The sequence below is a fragment of the Polyergus mexicanus genome, unplaced genomic scaffold (assembly GCF_030449975.1).
Source record: "Polyergus mexicanus isolate NDT 795.1 unplaced genomic scaffold, iyPolMexi1.0 SCAF_7, whole genome shotgun sequence".
Classification (NCBI taxonomy): domain Eukaryota; kingdom Metazoa; phylum Arthropoda; class Insecta; order Hymenoptera; family Formicidae; genus Polyergus; species Polyergus mexicanus.
The window spans coordinates 10,884,719-10,901,959 of NW_027223327.1; the positions used below are offsets into that span (position 1 = coordinate 10,884,719).

Below are 17,241 nucleotides of genomic sequence, written 5' to 3' on the forward strand. Positions count from 1 at the left end.
GATCTTGCGACAGCGTGTGCCCCACGGAGCGACTTATCGCTCGCCTAATTGCGTACAATCGTATTTCACGGTCGTCTGGATATTTAATCAATTAATTTCCTCGAATTATGGACGATATCTCTCTCTTTCTCTCTTTTGCGTCTTCTGCGTTGTCGAGTTGAGTATCCGCCTGCTCGCCTGTTCCGATCTGATATCAACGCCTCAAACGATATTTAGATCATGAAACCTGTAATATATCGACGTAAGCTGACGTTCAATTTAATGGAAATATAAGGACGATGGGAAATCTCTGTTGGCCGCTTTATGTGCCGACGTATTTTATTACCCGAGCGGACACTGCGAGTTTCTTTTACAACTATGTTGAACGCGCGTATCATAAATTAATGATAAATCAATGCGGAAAGTAATTAATGGTAGTAAATGATGGTAGAACTCTAACGACCTCAATATTCATATCTCTTCCATCAAATATGCTTCTCGCAACAAGATTATCTTATTCCCTCTTTTTATCATAAATTATTAATAAAATTATTCGAAGCATGCTTTCAATTTAATATAGTGTTATTGAAACAGTGATTATACAAATAAATATACTGTGCGATGCAAATTTAATGTTTCGCTTTGCATGCGTGCATAGTTTATGCGCTTCTCGAGAAAAACATCGGCAGAAATTTGCAACTTAAATCGCCGCGCGGCGGAACATTCAAAGGATACTCAAAGGATTCCGAAACGTGCAAACGCGAATAATACCGATTCGAAGGATCGGTGTAAACGATGGTAGCTAGAGTACACGATATCGATTCTCTCGCTCTTGTCACCTCTTCGAGTCGAATGGACGCTTTCTTGATTTTCTCGTCACGATCCCGGCACATCGTGTACGTGTTGTCGATTTTATGTGCGTACCGTCGACTCGAGGAAGCTTACGAGTCGATGCGATATCGGTCGATTATTATTAAAATTAGAATCACAATTAATTCTTTTTTTTTTTTTTTTTGTTATAAAAATATTAGTTACACGCATCGAGAGAATTTTCGCTAATTGATTTTAATGGATTCAGATTGCGACTGATGTACACAAGATATCGCTAACTAAAACCTCTGAAAAATGAATTTTCCCCTTGGATATAACATGTCGTACATCGTCATCAGATGTAGTCTAAATTTGATACGACAGTCACTTTTTCCCCAATAAAATACAATTGTTGAACTCCTTTCAACTTTCTACTTTTATATACTCGTCACGGTCGACGATTATCCCTGAAAAGCTTAAACACAACAGGGAGGCGTCTGTCAAGAGAGACTGACTAAAAAAAAAAGAAAGAAAAAAAAAAGGGAAAGCTCCGCGCTACGAATATGGCGGAGACACAGAAACGTATATCCGAGGAAATTGGCGTCCCCTCGCGCGAGATCACGCTCAATTTCGTCCTAACAAAACACGTGCCTCTCTTCATCCTGTAATCCACACCCACGTACGCGTCCACGACGGCCCTTTCGTACGCGCGCGCGTGCGCGGTTTTGTATTTTCCAGGTCGGAGCTGTGAAATCGGGCCCCGCCGTCTGCCTCTTTCTTCCCCTCTTTCTCTCTCTCTCTCTCTCGTGATGTGTACGCTCTCGCGACGATTGAAAAATAATATCGCCGGGTTTATTTAGCTCCGACGCGTCTCGCGCAATAGCAGAGGGGCGCGGATTGTCGCGACTGTACGGGGGATTAAAAATAATGTTTCGAGCGTGACCGTCGAGCCCCCGGGGGATTAGGGGGGCGACTAGCTCTCGCGCGCCCGGCGATTGGTTACTATCCAGCTGGAGATTTTATTTGAGGGGACTCTCGCCCGTGTACATACTACAGGCGATGTGTTCTGTCTCTCACTCTCTCGACCCCCTCCGCCCTCCTCCCCCCCTCTCTCTCTCTTTCTCTGTCGGCGAAAAAAGCGGGCACGACGAAAAAAAATCACTCTGCACACGTTGTGTTGTCGAGCTGCCGTTTGGCACGGCACGGCCTCCTCACCAATTATAAATCGTCGGCGCGGCCGGATTTGTAAAGCGCAACCGGACGGATAAAAAAGCGTTGATTGAAATCGAATACGCGTACGGTACGGCGGTAGGTAATTAAATAGACGGATAATAAACGAAGAACTGAGCGAATAACGGAACGTATACTCTTCACTCATAACATTTTAATTAATCAAATCAAAAATTTTTATTTTTATTTTAATTTAGCTTAAATGTGTTTTATTTAATTTTTTTCACATTCCATGTATCCTCTCAATCTGATATTTTGATATTTTTTAGTATACTGAGAAAAACATCTCTTTATGCATAACTTTTGAGCAATGTTTATATATATATAAAAAAAAAAAATAATAATAATCCGACTGTCAAAAAAAGTATCGTGACTCAAATTGATGACAATCAAAATAACAAAAATTATTATCAATTTTATTTTCGTAAAATCGATACTCTCTTCCATTTTAGGATTTCTATCTTTTATATTTAATCGCCAGATTGAAACGTATTAGATATTCTCAAACATTTTGTGCGAAAGAGTCAAAACTTTTATCAATCATATCGAAATTCTAACGCAGCCGGGAAATGCGGAGGCAGGAGCGGCGTAGCCGTTAATTTTCATTAGCGTATATCCAATTTATCGCAGAAGTAAGAACGGCCAATCGGCGAGCGCGACCGCAATAAACGTAATTATATTTAACGGGGCACATAAAGGTCTTGATAGATTAGGCCCCTCTTTTACCACACTCCTCCATTGCTCGTTTCTTCTCTCTCTCTCTCTCTCTCTCTCTCTCTCTATTCTCTGGCCACGTTTTCAACCGCGATTCATTTGTGCATGGCGACGTAACGCGATACGTCTCGATCACCGGACGCGCGCGCGGTCTGGGCCGCGTAATTAGAATATCAATTAATAATCCGGATTAATTAAATCTGCGATTATCGATGCATGCCGTGACACGACGTGAGCTTTCATCATCTACAAGCGCACATGTATTATATCGAAGATGGAGGCAGGCAGATTAGCTCGCGCAGATGTATATACGGCTGCTCACATGTCACTTTTTTGTCCTTGATGAGTCCAACGACATTTGTTGCGCGCATTCATTACGTTGTTGTCATCGTTGCATTAATTATTTCCCGTTCGAAGCGTTGTGTGCGCAACCAGTCCGCGACTGCTCCCAAAGTAATTTCCTTAGGAGATGAATGTCTCGCGAGCGTTTATCGTAGATACTGCAGGCATAATTTGCGCAGATAGACAACTATTTGCATCAGTATCCATCGATAACTTCGAATATATTGTAGTATGCATAAAGGACGGAATATATATATTGCGACGTCGATGAAAACATTCCTGATGATTCACGATCAGTTAACTGATCGTTACGCATTCGTATGCATAACGCACGAACAATACATCACAGTTCTGACGTTTGCTGCGCTAAAAATGGAAGATTCTATTTGAAGAATTTTATTCTCCCAATATAATATTCTCTTCGATGGACGTAGAGTTGAAACTTATCCGTAATGTTTCATTCACTTATTATGACTCTTCGCGAATGCCAAAGTTATACGATGAATATAAAAATGTAATTTATGTATAATAATAAAGATAGATCTTTTCGAAAGTAAACTTAAATCTTTAGAAATAAATTAAATTATAATGAGAATGGTGATATTTTTTTTATTTTCAAAGATCGTATAAATTTTTCAGGAAAAAATGATTCAGATCTTCATTTAAGATTTACCGAATACCAAATTAAGAACTTACAAATAAAACTACGATTATATTACCAAGTATAATAATTAGTGTCTCTATATACATTTTGGTCGAGAAATTAAAATAATTTTCGACTAAAAATATCTTCAGATGAGAAAAGAGAAATATTCACCAAGAATCTTTACAATGCAGATAAACAAAAAAAATGTCTGTTGATCTCTGAGATATAACAAGGATATAAATACACACACATATATATAGAATTGCGTAATTAACTAGATCCTGGCTCACCTGGCCAGTTAACACAAGATAAAGGCCGAACACACTCTTGTCGGTATCATCCAGACGTGTAATTGAAGCTGCGCTCCGGGAATAACGCGCCTAAGTGACAGATGAACACTTGAGAATTTGCGTCGCTTTCGAGGGACGAAATATAAAAATACGCTACGAAGTATAAAGAGAATCTATATAAAATGTAATCCTGCCAATATGTAGAAAGATCATGGCGGCAAAAAATAATCAATCAGCGAGGGAATATAATTAAAAAAATGAAATACATGAGAAATGTCATTTGATTGTCAATAGAGGAGTATTTTCAACGTTACGATTCGATTAGAAATAGAATAGAATTCCTCTTTTCTCTCCTAGAGGAAATACTTTAACGACAATGACATTGTGAATACAGTTGTGTGAGATATGTGTTCACAGAGTCCATTCATTAACGATGAATTAAGTTTCACGTGATTCTCGATAGAGGAGATAAAACGCGCGCGCCGAGTGCGAAAAATCCAGCTGACGCCGACATCGGATCATTTTCTCGTCGATCTCTGCTTATCCTCCCCCCCCCCCCTCCGTTTCTCTTCGACGAGGGCAAATTCCCAATCGCGCGTTACTATCGTGCATTAAACTCCGCGGGGTAATATATCAGGGAATAAATCGACGAACGTGTTGGAAGCTTTTATAGGATTTTTACAACATGCGCGTTCGTGAAATACTGGCATCGATGGAGGGCGCAGAGAAGGAGAGAGACGGAGGTTAATCGTCGCGCGAGGGGGACGGGGCGGAGGACGGTTAAACTGAGCGTAAGTTCAGATACCGAGGAGAAAGAAGGAGAAAGAAGAAGAAGAAGAAAGAGAGAGAGAGAGAGAGAGAGAGAGTGAGAGAGAGAGAGAGAGAAAGGGGACGCGGGAAGGTTGCTCGATGGGGATGAAGCGTCTGGCTCATCCTGGGGGATGCAACGCGCGGTAGGGGATGCCCGGGTTTCCGCGTGCGTGCGGATCCGCCAATCGAGCTTCAGGACCGCTCGCGATCGCCATGGCAACCCCGGGGGTCGACGGGAGGCGATTACGAAACGGGGGTAACTCGATTAAGCACGTGACGCCGCTCCCGGCGTCGACATCCGGGGACATGAGATGGCTTTCGCGGGCGGAGGGGGATAGAATAGGCCCGAAAGTACGGTCTGCTCGAAAGGGGTTGTTCTCTCTATTTGCCCTCTTAATCACCCGTTAAGTGCCGCGACCCCAATGTGGTTCCTCCGGGTACGCGGCAACGAGTTTGTCCCTGCTTTCCTGCATTTCGATTGGCCAGCGGTGAACAACAACCTTGAGATGGTTCTGAGGGGTGAGATACATTTAATTCTGGCTTAGAGGCAAAATATTCCCCTTTGGGCTGCTATTTAAATCGTTTAGATTCAAAGTGGCGCAAGAACAATAAAAGAATTAATGTGACAACAATTTAATCTTTTTTAAAATTAAAAAAGAAATATATAATAGCGCGTTAAATGTTCTTACTTGAAATCTTACAAAAATTTTACTTAAAATTTTGATTTGAATTAATCAAATCTTCTTAAAATTAATATTAGAATTTATAACTTAATTTAAATTGAATGATTTTTATGTAATAGAAATGACGAATTTCTTTGCTTTACGATTTTAAGACTTTTGTGATTATTCTCCTTCGATGCTGAAGATATTTAACAAAAATATTATACGCCAACAACAAAATAAATTTCTGATAACGCAATAAATTTCTATTTTTTATACCATTACGCGCTGTAATTTCATTATAATGGATTCGAAACCGTGAAATCATTCATTTCGTTTCGGCTCAGTCACTGCAAAAGTCGATCGTGTCGAAGGATAATCCGGGTTTTGTCAAAACCGCACAGCCACCCGAGACGTTAGACGAACATTCCCGTTTCAGTCTCTACCCCCTTTACCCGCGCGTGTGTGTCCTCTCGCGTCACAATGCTGATTTTCCGCGTAGATAGTTTCAAAATGGGTCCCCATTCAACCCTTTTCTCACGAGAACGTATATCTAACAGTCAATTCGAGGACAATGCCCGATCGAGTTTGCCGTGTCTCCTCCCTATGAGTTTCATCCCCGCTTTCTTCCACGCCAGCGGCACGTACCATTGTAACCGGATACTCCCGTTTAGGGGTGGCTCCATGATACATCGGGGGTTGACCGAGCCAGGCTTATAACTAGTTGCCACTTAATTTGGCAAGCCTGGCAAGAGAACGAGGGGTTCGATTCGCCCCCTGTCTGTCGACGGGGGATTGGCCCACCGAGATCGATTGGCGGATACGTCGGTATTCACTGGGGACGGCTACGCTCGAATTACCTATCGTTGAACGTCGCGTATCTTCTGCCTTTCATCGGGTTCTTCGAAAAATTATCTTCCCGTTTCCTTCGCAGAAATCATCGATTCTCAACTATCTTTTTTTTTTCTCAAATATTCCTGCCTCTCGTGAGTTGAAAAGCCAAAAATAATATATACAAAAATTCATTCCCTGTAACAATTACGATATCAATGTCTTTTGTATATATAATTCTATTATTTCATATTGTTTTGAAATCAAATCTGTTTGTTTTCTCTGTTTTTAAATGTTTATTCTTTACACAACAATTTTTATGAATGATTATATGCATAATTCGAGCAATCTCAATCGGTACATCCGTAATTTTATATAGAATTTTTTGTTTTTAAGATTATTCCCTCTAACTCAAAACATACACATAAAAATATTGATTTATTTTTTTTTTTTCTCAAACAATTAATCCAAACATAACTTAAGCCGCTATGGTTGTTAAAGTTATTGCGTTATAAAATCACGTTAACTTTTCGAAAAGTTAACAGCGACGAAAAATCATTGATGTTTCAGGTAAAAGTGTGGTTCCAAAATCGCAGAACGAAGCACAAGCGGATGCAGCAAGAGGAGGAGGCGAAGGCCCAACAACAATCGGGTGGCGGAGGTGGAGGTGGCGGCGGCGGCGGTAACGGCAACGCCAACAACAATAGCAACAACAAAAACACTCATCACGTGAGTAAATGGCAGCAGGAGACCGGCGACTATCATCACGAGGAGGATGAGGAAGAGGAGCACATCGATCCGGAAGCCGATGAGTGCTCGAGCAGTTCCGAAGCGTAGCTAGACGTTCTCTGCCTGGATTAGGATCCAGGATCGAGTCGAGTATCCTGAGTGGATTCAAACAGAGTCCGATCAAGGTAGGAGTTAGCCGACTTGGATCTCCTAAATCGGGTTTCTTCGAGTTCCGGCTGCGTATCGAGGAATCAAACTTCGAACAGAGCTATCGGTGTTAATGTTCCGGGGCAAGAGGTTAAGAATAGTGAATGAATTCCCACGAATCGTTCCGTTGAGATCGCTGCGCGATCTTGCTTGGGTCACGGCCGAGGCTTTACGAGTATGATCTCAAAGAGCGAAAATCGGCAGTGCAAGATCTCAGAGATCATTTAAAAGCAACGATACTCATCCTACTTCCTACGACTGGAGGCTTACCGGCGACACGAATATAAAAATGATTGACAAGAGTCCGCATCCTGAAGAGCCTTTTTATCAGCGAAACCATCGAGTTCTGTTCCGAACTTGCCAAATTAATCGACGAGTTAAATATGCAGTATTATATCTCATTATCGATTTTTTTTTTTAAATTCACATTCTTTTGATATGTAAAAAAAAACGCGTGAATTTTTTTGAAGAACAATGTCACTCCCATTATTTTACAATCGCTATTGAACGCTGTAATTTTACGCGTAATATGTGAAAAAGTAAGATCGATAATGGGAATCCAGTATTGCATGTTTACCGTCAATAGGCGACGCCAGGCAACAAGAATGTTTCATTATCCTTGTCTTCTTTTCTTTCGTCTTTTCTTTTGAAATCACGATACAGTTCCTCAACATCTTTATTCCGCATCGTTGTCGAAGGGAACGGTCGCGAACGATCTGTAAATATCCTCGAGAGGATAAGGCGTTCTCCGGCTAGACTACCTTACAACGAGGCTGGAAAAAACGACGGAGAGGTGGAAGACGTCCATCGGAAATTGGCTAATGGAGGCATTGTCTGCGAGAGACGAAACTAAATGGACGCGCTTCCGGCGGAAAGCGGTGGATGGTGGATGAAATGCATCGAGAACGATCGATATATCAACTTTCGGCAAATCATTTTTTGGCTGGTTATTCAAACTCTACAGATTTTTGTGAATCTTAGATTTAGCAGTAGAATTAAACGATGAAATCTTCAATTTTATTCCGGATTTTTCTTTAATCGACATTTTTAATTCATTAGAAAGTTGCTCGCAAAATAATTTTTTAAGGCGATTGTTAAAACTCAAAAGATGATCTAAATGAAAATTGATCGTTCGCGATTCGCCGAAATTCGCCGATCGCCACCGGCGCGCTTTGTTGATCATTCTTATCTTGCCATAAAAAATTCGCCATAAAAACTAACTTTCGTCGGATGGTGTAAATAAAATGTAGCAGAAGAATAAATCGTGAAGCCTTTATGGAAGCATCTCGACGGTTCCCGGTTTTTTTTTTTTTTTTTTTTTTTTTTACAAACGCGAGTGTGTAAATAGGTAACTGATAAGAAGGCGTACGAGACACATCGGATGCACATGCGCATGCGCAGAAACGTAAGTAAAACAAAACTTTAAAGTGAGTGCCAAACTTCGTACCCTTAGTGAAAGAAAGATCCCAGTGTAAACGAAATGTATTTGCAATTGTATTTAAGTCGTTGTTCTACGAGCGAGCAGTATTCCTTTCGTCCATCGGTGTTTCGAGATATGTACTGACGATTTAAATTATTATTGCTAATGTGTGTTAGACCCGGAATCCCGTGCGCCATAATGGAGCAGTCGCATTTGTAAATAGAAATTTTAATCTCGAAATCATAATATTATTATATTGACACGTATTCTCACCTTCTCTCGATAATTTAATATTATTTTAATACAATCGTAATATTAATACATCGATAGATTCTCTCAATATTTTAATATTATCAAGTAGCGCGCGAGTTGCATTTGGCGAGTATTAGATTTATTTATTTAACTTGATCAGAGAATTCGCGCTTATCGATTTCATAGAAAATTTATTTAAGTATTGCGCGTATAGGAAAGTAAGTTTTCACGTATAGGCAACATATTTTCCTACTCCGCTCAAGAAATTCGCTCGATTATGGCGCAGGGCTTTCGCATGTAAATAATCCTGTAAATAGCAAATTGTGATTTTGACGTGCAGAGCCATAGAATTGTACGATCATCAAATGACTCAGTTCGTGTTCTCTAGCGATATAGCGAAATAAATTATACCGTCTACAAGAATCGTTCCGCTTTTCTCTCGCCCGTTCCAGTAACCTGCGACGAATCCCTAAAAAATTCTTTACCATACCTGCCGATCGAATGCTATAAAAATTGAAAGACGTTATAAGACCGACGGTATTTTTCAATATGATACTTCTTTATCTAATACAAGGAGACAGAAGAAAATATTGTACGCAAGACGCGGAGGCTTTTCTCTCTCAATGTTGCGTATACGGTTATATCGTATTATCCTAATAATCCTGATATTCAAGAAGACATCGAGGGATGGTAAATTCGATATTGCAAACTCGAGAGTAGGTAATTTTGCAACCGATAACTCATACGTACACGGACCCGGCAGAAATTGTTTGTTTTCTGCGCGCCGATAATCTCTCTCGTGCAGCGTATTATTTTAGAAAGGCAGTACCCCGTGTACGAAAAATTGAATAATTTCCGCTGTCGGGCATGGACTTGCATCGTGGTAATACTCAAGCACACGACATTATCGCACTGACCGGCCGTAATTACCGGGGTACGCGCAAAGGGGGTGTCTTCGCGCCGCAAATTGTTTTTCGCGAGGGCATCGCCGGAACGACGGCGGGGTCCCGACGGCGCAGAAAATCGCCGGGGTACTATAGGTATACGGCCTCTGCTGCGTCTGCGGGAGCGATCCTTGTCGATAATCGCTTTATAATCGCCGCTTCCAAAAGGAATAATTAGACTGCGTCCGAACTCTCTCTCTCTTTTTTTCTTTTTCTTTCCCGTTCCCCCATAATTAAACGTGCCGGATCTCTCCCTTCGTGCCGATAATCCCGGAACAACGGATGTGCGAACGCGGTCGATGTCGGTAGATCGTATTCGGATATTCGCTATCATCCGTCCGTATTATTTTCGTCTACAAACGAACACATCACCTGCGAAAAATTTTCATAAGTTTCACAATGAGAATGGAATAGCGTTATTGTTTCTTTAAAGCCTTCTTTCATTTTTCATATAATTTTTTAGGAATATTTTTTTCTTAAATGTTTGATAATATGTGACGTGTGTTAAAGATAATTAAGAATCTGGAAGATTTCAAATTTGAGATTTCTCTTTTTCTTCAATATATAGAGAATGGAATATGTATTTGCGTTCCATGACGCCGATATGTATTGCTGTAAAGTAGGATTAATAATTTACTCAGTGACAATTAATAGCATAGCGATAACGTGACTTGTAGGCGATTATTGACATATTAATCAATTCATGTTAATAAATTTGTAAATTGAAAGTATCCGCATTTATAATGATTTGTCTCTAGAGTGAAATAAGACTTTACAAGAAAAGAGACAAGGACAACCGTAAAATAAATCGTGAGACAATAAATATGAATATACAATATCAATCTTGAATATAAACTTTCAAGTATTTATCTTTTTATCATTCGATTAATGAATGAATGAAATTAAGCTTTAAATATGATAACAAAAAGTGGCAAAAAGACGCAGTCTGCAAAAAAAAAAAAAAAAATCCTGCTGCTACATAAATCTTCTTTTTAGTGTACACTTTATTGCAACACGCTATATTCCGCAAATGAATAAACACGCGGCTACATATATAATCATTTTTCAGAATCCAAACTGATTAACTCGATTTTTTGTAATTTCTTAATTTTAATACCATGTGTGGTACTAAAATTAAGAAATTTATAAAAAGTAAAGTTGATCAATTTATTTTATGAGAAACTTTACATATCTCTTCCCTCTTGTTACTTCGATATTAAATATTCAATAAAGTTTTAACGCCATGCTAATTTATTCCCGATATATCGAATTTTTTCAAGATCGCCGTATTTCCATGGTTATTAATTGTTAATTATCTCAATGTATATTCAACGCGAACTCATTTGTCGGACCGGGAGGGAAACTTGGCGATCGCCAACATTATTCGATGACCCATTTTCACATCTTGGACGCGCGCGCTTATCAATCGATCAATTAAACGACTAAATTAATCTGCATGCGGGGCAATCGCCGCGGAGACAAGATACGAGAGATTGAACGCGAGGCGCTAATGAAGCGCATTAATTGAAGTGTTAACTAGGGCTCGTTAATTAAACGTCTCACCGGCAGCCACGTGATTGTCAAAGCGATCGATCGATCGATCGACAATCGATAATTGATAAATCTTATTGATCATCGAAGCAAGAGCGGTCCTCTTTCTTCTTCTTATCGTTGCACCATTTTTCCCGGATGATCCGGTTTCATTATCACGGCTGCACCGTCCGCGTTTAATTAGCACGAGGATATTGTACCCGCTCGGGATCTGATTTTTCGACGTACTCGTTAAATCAAGCAAATTTATGACGCGTATATCGATCGCGATTATATAAACGTCGCTCTCGCGGCTATTACATGCATTTTAAAGTGTCCGATAGAGGAGATTTTCGCGAGAACGCTTTATACGATAAGGGAAGATATACGGTATCTATGCGATGAAACTCGATCGGACGCCGATACTATTGCGTTATATGGATAATAAAGTTGATATTCCGTTAATATTTCCACTGTCTCGCGCTCGAGACAATCTCTTAATTGCTCCCGAATATCATTCGGTATAGCGATAATCGTAGCGTGGTTAAAAATTATCGAGTGAAGCTATCGCGCGCGCCTTATCGTATTTCGCGTGCCGGTAAATGAGTTAAAATAATACGTTTCATTAAGTCTCGCGGGATTAGTTTCACTGTTACGAGCATACCGGCAGATAAGCGGCCGGATTACACGCGCGGGGGGGGGGGGGCAATAAGTGCATTATAAAGGTGGATATACGCTGCATTCTTGCGAGAGTTGAGAGTTGTTTGCATGTACAAATTGTTGTTCACCGTTGAGTCACGCGTCAATTTAAAGCCAGTAAATTTTCCTCGCAAATGCAGATGTCACGCGTGTAATATCAAGTTACCGTAATCTACGACCGATCATTTAAAAGAGAAAAAAATTTCATCTTTCTAAAAAAAAAAAAAAAAAAAACATTGTACATAAGTTATTCTTTTGTTCGTCACTCCTCGCACATACCTTCTTAACCAGATTGAATTTGAATAAAAAAGTCTATTAAACTTGGTTTGAAATATAAGAGGAAAGATACTATTGAGAAAAAAGTTTACGCACATCTTTCAATATAAATATAATAGTTCTGGATTAACTGCTTGGAGAACCTACGAGCCCCCTCGGTCGAAAGCCGGAACGATTTAAGCATATCTAAAATGCGTGATCGCAATTGATCCCTCGTTTGTTTCTCTGATAGATTAACGCCTACGCCAATGTGCGAGGGATAAGACAGAAATGTGTCGGTTTACTTGGGCGAAGAGCGCACCACGTAAGGCCCGCGGCTAGGTGAGGAAGAAGGTGGAATCGAGAGAGGGCGAGGAGAGGAGCAGACAGCAGCGGAGGAGGCGAAGGTGGCGAGGAAGAATGAGGGGGAGAAGGGACAGAGATCGGGAAGGGGTGGGGGAATGTCCGAGGGTTCAGAACTGCTAATTATGTAAATTGCCGGTGTTGCAAATTACCCTCACAGTTTGCGTTCATTCTGCACACAATCCACACGGTCTCCGCACACCTCGCACGGAATCCATCCACTTGGATACTGTTACTTCCTCCGGCAGGGAGGAGGATCGGGGAAGAGATGGGAGGGGGAGACGAGGGAAAGGGCGATCGGAGAAGAGATGAGAAGATAGAGCGAGCGGATAGAGCGAGATGGACGATCTCCCCGAGGACGAGGAGCGAGAGTTTCTCGTTCGGTGCCTCCTTCTTACCTCTCATTCATCATCGCTGGGATACTCGACGATGCGCGGATATCGGTATCCGCTAACAGATACCGATGTCGAACAGTTCGCGACGAATGATCGCGAACGTTTTTATCACGAGTGTCGTATCGTCGTCAACTAGAAACGCTAACTGAGTGAAAAACTGGATATTTATATTTTCGAGTATCTTAGTGAAAAATATTGAATATGTAAATATTATCCATAAATTTTGAAAGAGACTTTTTCATCTTCGCGTTTTGTTGATCTCGCGTTAATCATTCAATTATCATTATATTTGAGACCTGTCTTTCCAACTCTGTCCCGCGTGAATTCAACGATACAAATACATTTATGTATCACAAAGAAAATACGAAGCATGCGAACGGTACAAAAAATATTTTTGGCGTTTTATGTCGTTTTGCATTACCAGTCTGCAATTTGTCATGTCAAGCGTAAACGCGACGGATAACAAGACTGATCCGCGATGCGTGTTTCGATGTTGCGACTGTCAAAACCGGACGTTTTCGTCGGACCATATGCGAGAGATACATGCAAATTTGTACCCTGAAATGTATAGAGAGAGAGAGAGAGAGAGAGAGAGAGAGAATAAATCGAAGCGAAGGAGCAGGAAGAGAAGAAGCGCAGCAAGTCGCCAAGTGAAAAAGATGCGAGTATCTTTAACGCGCGCGGTCTCTCCTTTCTTATCGCATCAGAGAAACCGGTACTCGACGAGACGCGGATACATAGTTTATGACGGAAGAATAGAAAAGTTAGCGGGACGACTGTTTTCATTTACGCGAGTCGTAGATGACACCAATTAAGTCGCACAGGACGTGACGTCGGCGCGGAACGCAGACCGTAATCGCGTAACCACGAGTTTCCTCATTCCGTGTTGCAGGTGACGCGTACTTAGTTGCATATCGCGAGGAACGGATAATAATGTTGGGAGTACTCGAAACGAATACGATGATGTAAATGACGCGGAAAGTATCATTCAAAATAATTATGTATATGTAAATTTGAAAGAGGATGGCGTAATTAATTTATGTCGATGAGCGTGTTAACGAAATACTTATTGCGCGCGTACACATACACGCACCTACACACACGATGCAGCGCGCTGTACGGTGTTCTTAAAAGGAGCGAAGGAAAGTATATATGCTGCGAGAGGTAACGTTACGATGAGAATTTATAGCTTCGGCAAATTTAGAGCGATCACTCCGACTAAATTGTGAAGATAAAATCGCGGAATAATTAATTACAATTAAGTCGAGCCTTGTATTTGTAATGGTACGAAGAGGGAAAGAGAGAGAGAGAGGGAGAATATATCTGCACGACGCGGACGGATACATTGTCATTCAAATTTGGCACAGGACGTAGGAGGTGTTTAACGACACGAAACGTCGTTCAGCGGTGCTGAACGAAACAAGCTACGTAAATTAGGGAAGATAAGTGGTCGCTCAGGCCGCAGGATGAAGAAGTTCGGACACGCAGGTCTTTTACCCTCTGCAGGAAGTATTTGATGCCCGGATAATTGAAGAGCCGCGTATTCCGTGTCTATTCAGCCGCCTTCGATCTATTAAAACTCATTTTATCCATTCGCATTTATCGATTTGTTTCTATAGATGCGGTAAATGAAAAAAATATTATATATTAACGAGCAATAACATTCATTAGAATTAATTACATGTAAAACGAAAGAGAGAAAAGAAAAAGAGAAGGAACAGTCTTATAATGCTCGGTTTATCTTCTTATATACCTGATTTTTTATAAGTTATTAACTTTTTGATTAAAAAATAATAATATAAGATATTATTTATATAAACAATATATTGAATTATACAATATATATATATATATATATATATATATATATATATATAAAATCAATTTATTTCTACATATTCCAATATAGATTGTTGCTTCAAAATTTCACGACAATTACGTTCTGTAATTACTGTGTCCATCCGCGTGATAGTCTCGCTGCACGAGATTATTGCAACTGTGCAACTTAGCAGAGAAGAGATAGGCTGGAGTTTTTTGCACATCGCGCGGTGTCAGAGCAGCGTAACATTAAGTATCACGTAGGAGACGTCGGCCAATAAAGTAGAACGCGCGCGCGAACAAATCGTTTAATCCAACTCGAGGCCGATCGAGGTAATGACGGCCATAAACTGCAGCCCCGAACAGAGAGAGCTCCAAAATTCCTGGACCCGAACGGAATTGGGCTTGACAGGCGAAATGGGCCCGAAGTCTCGGGGCATGTATACCTGGAGCCCCGTCTCGTCTCGCCCCCTCGCTCCGTCACTTGTCTCACACGCCTGTTCCTTCTTTCTCTCTCCCTCTCTCTCTTTTCCTTTCCTGGGTCCGCCTGAGCCTACAACTCGGATGCCACAAGCCTGGGATCCCAGATGGAGGATCCGGTTCCAGGAACCGAGCGTGTAAAACACCGGTTAAAGCCGTGCTTTCCAAGCCGGAATCGATGGGAAAACAATGGCCCGACAGGTCCTAAAGTGTCTGACAAATGTTCCACGCGTGTCGCGGGGCCCGACCGGGCGCGGTTCGCGAGCGCGCGTCTCGGGCCCCGCGTCTCGCATTTTTCTTTTCCGCTCTGCGCGAAGCTTCGGCATCGGCATCGTAAGTGTATCACATCAGCGTATCGAAATCAAGAATGCTATTTAAATAACACCGAATTCAAAATTTACACATATACGTATATACATATGAAGAAAATTTAAAATATATGTAAGATAATAAAAGAGATAAGGATATAAAATAAAAAGAAAATAGAATAATACGATAGAATAGACATATAAAAAAGTGCAATTGTCCATCCAACTTATATATCTCTATATCAACGCGTAACGATTTGGCGTCTCGATCGGATCGATGCGTTCGGACAAAATTCCTCGTGAGATAAAAGTCATTCGATATCCTGGGATTCTTTTTCGGCGAAAGATGTGCGATCCGCGCGGCGCTAATAAGTCACTCGACTGAGCCGGTCTCTCCGAGCGTTGTTTCCATTTGAATAACACGAGAGCGACACGATCCTTTTCCACGGATGTGTGCCACGAGATAAATAAATCCAGCGTCCGGCCCAAGTGAAGAGGCGACCGGACCACCGAGCCGACCAGGTAACGACGCTCGTAAAGTCCAAATTAAAGTTGAATTAAGCGACCGCGACGGAATCTACCGATCGATCGTCGCTCTCTATCGAGCGTCCGATACCTCGGATCTCCTCCTCGTGTTGTGTTCCCGTCTCGAGGAGCCTGACTTCTCTCGTTATACGTACGACGGTCACGCCTTCCTGCCCGCGACTTCGCGATCGATCGATCGCGACCGAACACGTTACCGATTAAACGGATCGCAAATTAAGCGTGTAAAACGAGGGGACGTGTGGTTGTCGGTGCGTTATACATATTGAGACATTCGATTTCCCCGAAAATTAATTACCTAATTATTAGCAGCTACGCGTGATTATTTTGTTTTGTGCGGGCGAATGTCGTTTTACGATATTATTTTGCATATTGACAACTCGCGATAATTTCGTTTCGAAAAAAGTCTACGTGTGAGTTTGTCTAAATAAATTATTTTATTTATATGTTAAAAATCTCTCTCTATATATATAGAATATGTCTATCCTAAATATTAATATATAATTGTTTCTTCGATTACTAGAGAGACGCATGCAAAACTTCTTCAAATGCGTGCGCGCAAAAATTACTTTATTCCATGTGTCAAATTTAAATAAAGTAAATTTAAATTTGTAATTACTCGTACTTTGAAGCAGTTCTTGGAACACGTTATTTTTAAATAAACTGCCATATTTATTCATCATATTATAGCATATTTTTGTATATCATTGAATTTTTATTCTAAAATATTCTATATTATGTAAAATATATCTTAGAATAAATTAATTTTAGTCTAAAAAATCTTTTCACACATATCTTTATCAATTAAAGAAATACAATTATATGTTGCATTTAAAAGACAAATATATATTGTATATAAATTTAATAAAGTAAACGTATATAATAATGAAAAATATACTCTACAAAATTCTGTGCGATTTCTCGATTATGTCATCACGACCAAACATGGTTGCGACTAACATAAGTCTAGTATTCTAACAAGCT

General features: G+C 40.6%; 1 protein-coding gene and 1 long non-coding RNA gene across 6 annotated transcripts in view; one reads left to right on the forward strand and one right to left on the reverse strand.

The window, feature by feature from the left end:
• The window catches only part of LOC138935022 (homeotic protein empty spiracles), a 33,493-nt gene extending 24,133 nt beyond the window's left edge, over positions 1 to 9,360 (forward strand). For all 4 annotated transcript variants that reach the window (XM_070299261.1, XM_070299259.1, XM_070299260.1 and 1 more), the window contains exon 4: positions 6,885 to 9,360. In XM_070299261.1, the coding sequence (XP_070155362.1) occupies positions 6,885 to 7,151 (267 nt within the window). In that variant the 3' untranslated portion in view covers positions 7,152 to 9,360. The remainder of the gene's footprint in view (positions 1 to 6,884) is intronic.
• The window catches only part of LOC138935026 (uncharacterized), a 172,442-nt gene that overhangs the window by 42,955 nt on the left and 112,246 nt on the right, over positions 1 to 17,241 (reverse strand). The window lies entirely within an intron of this gene.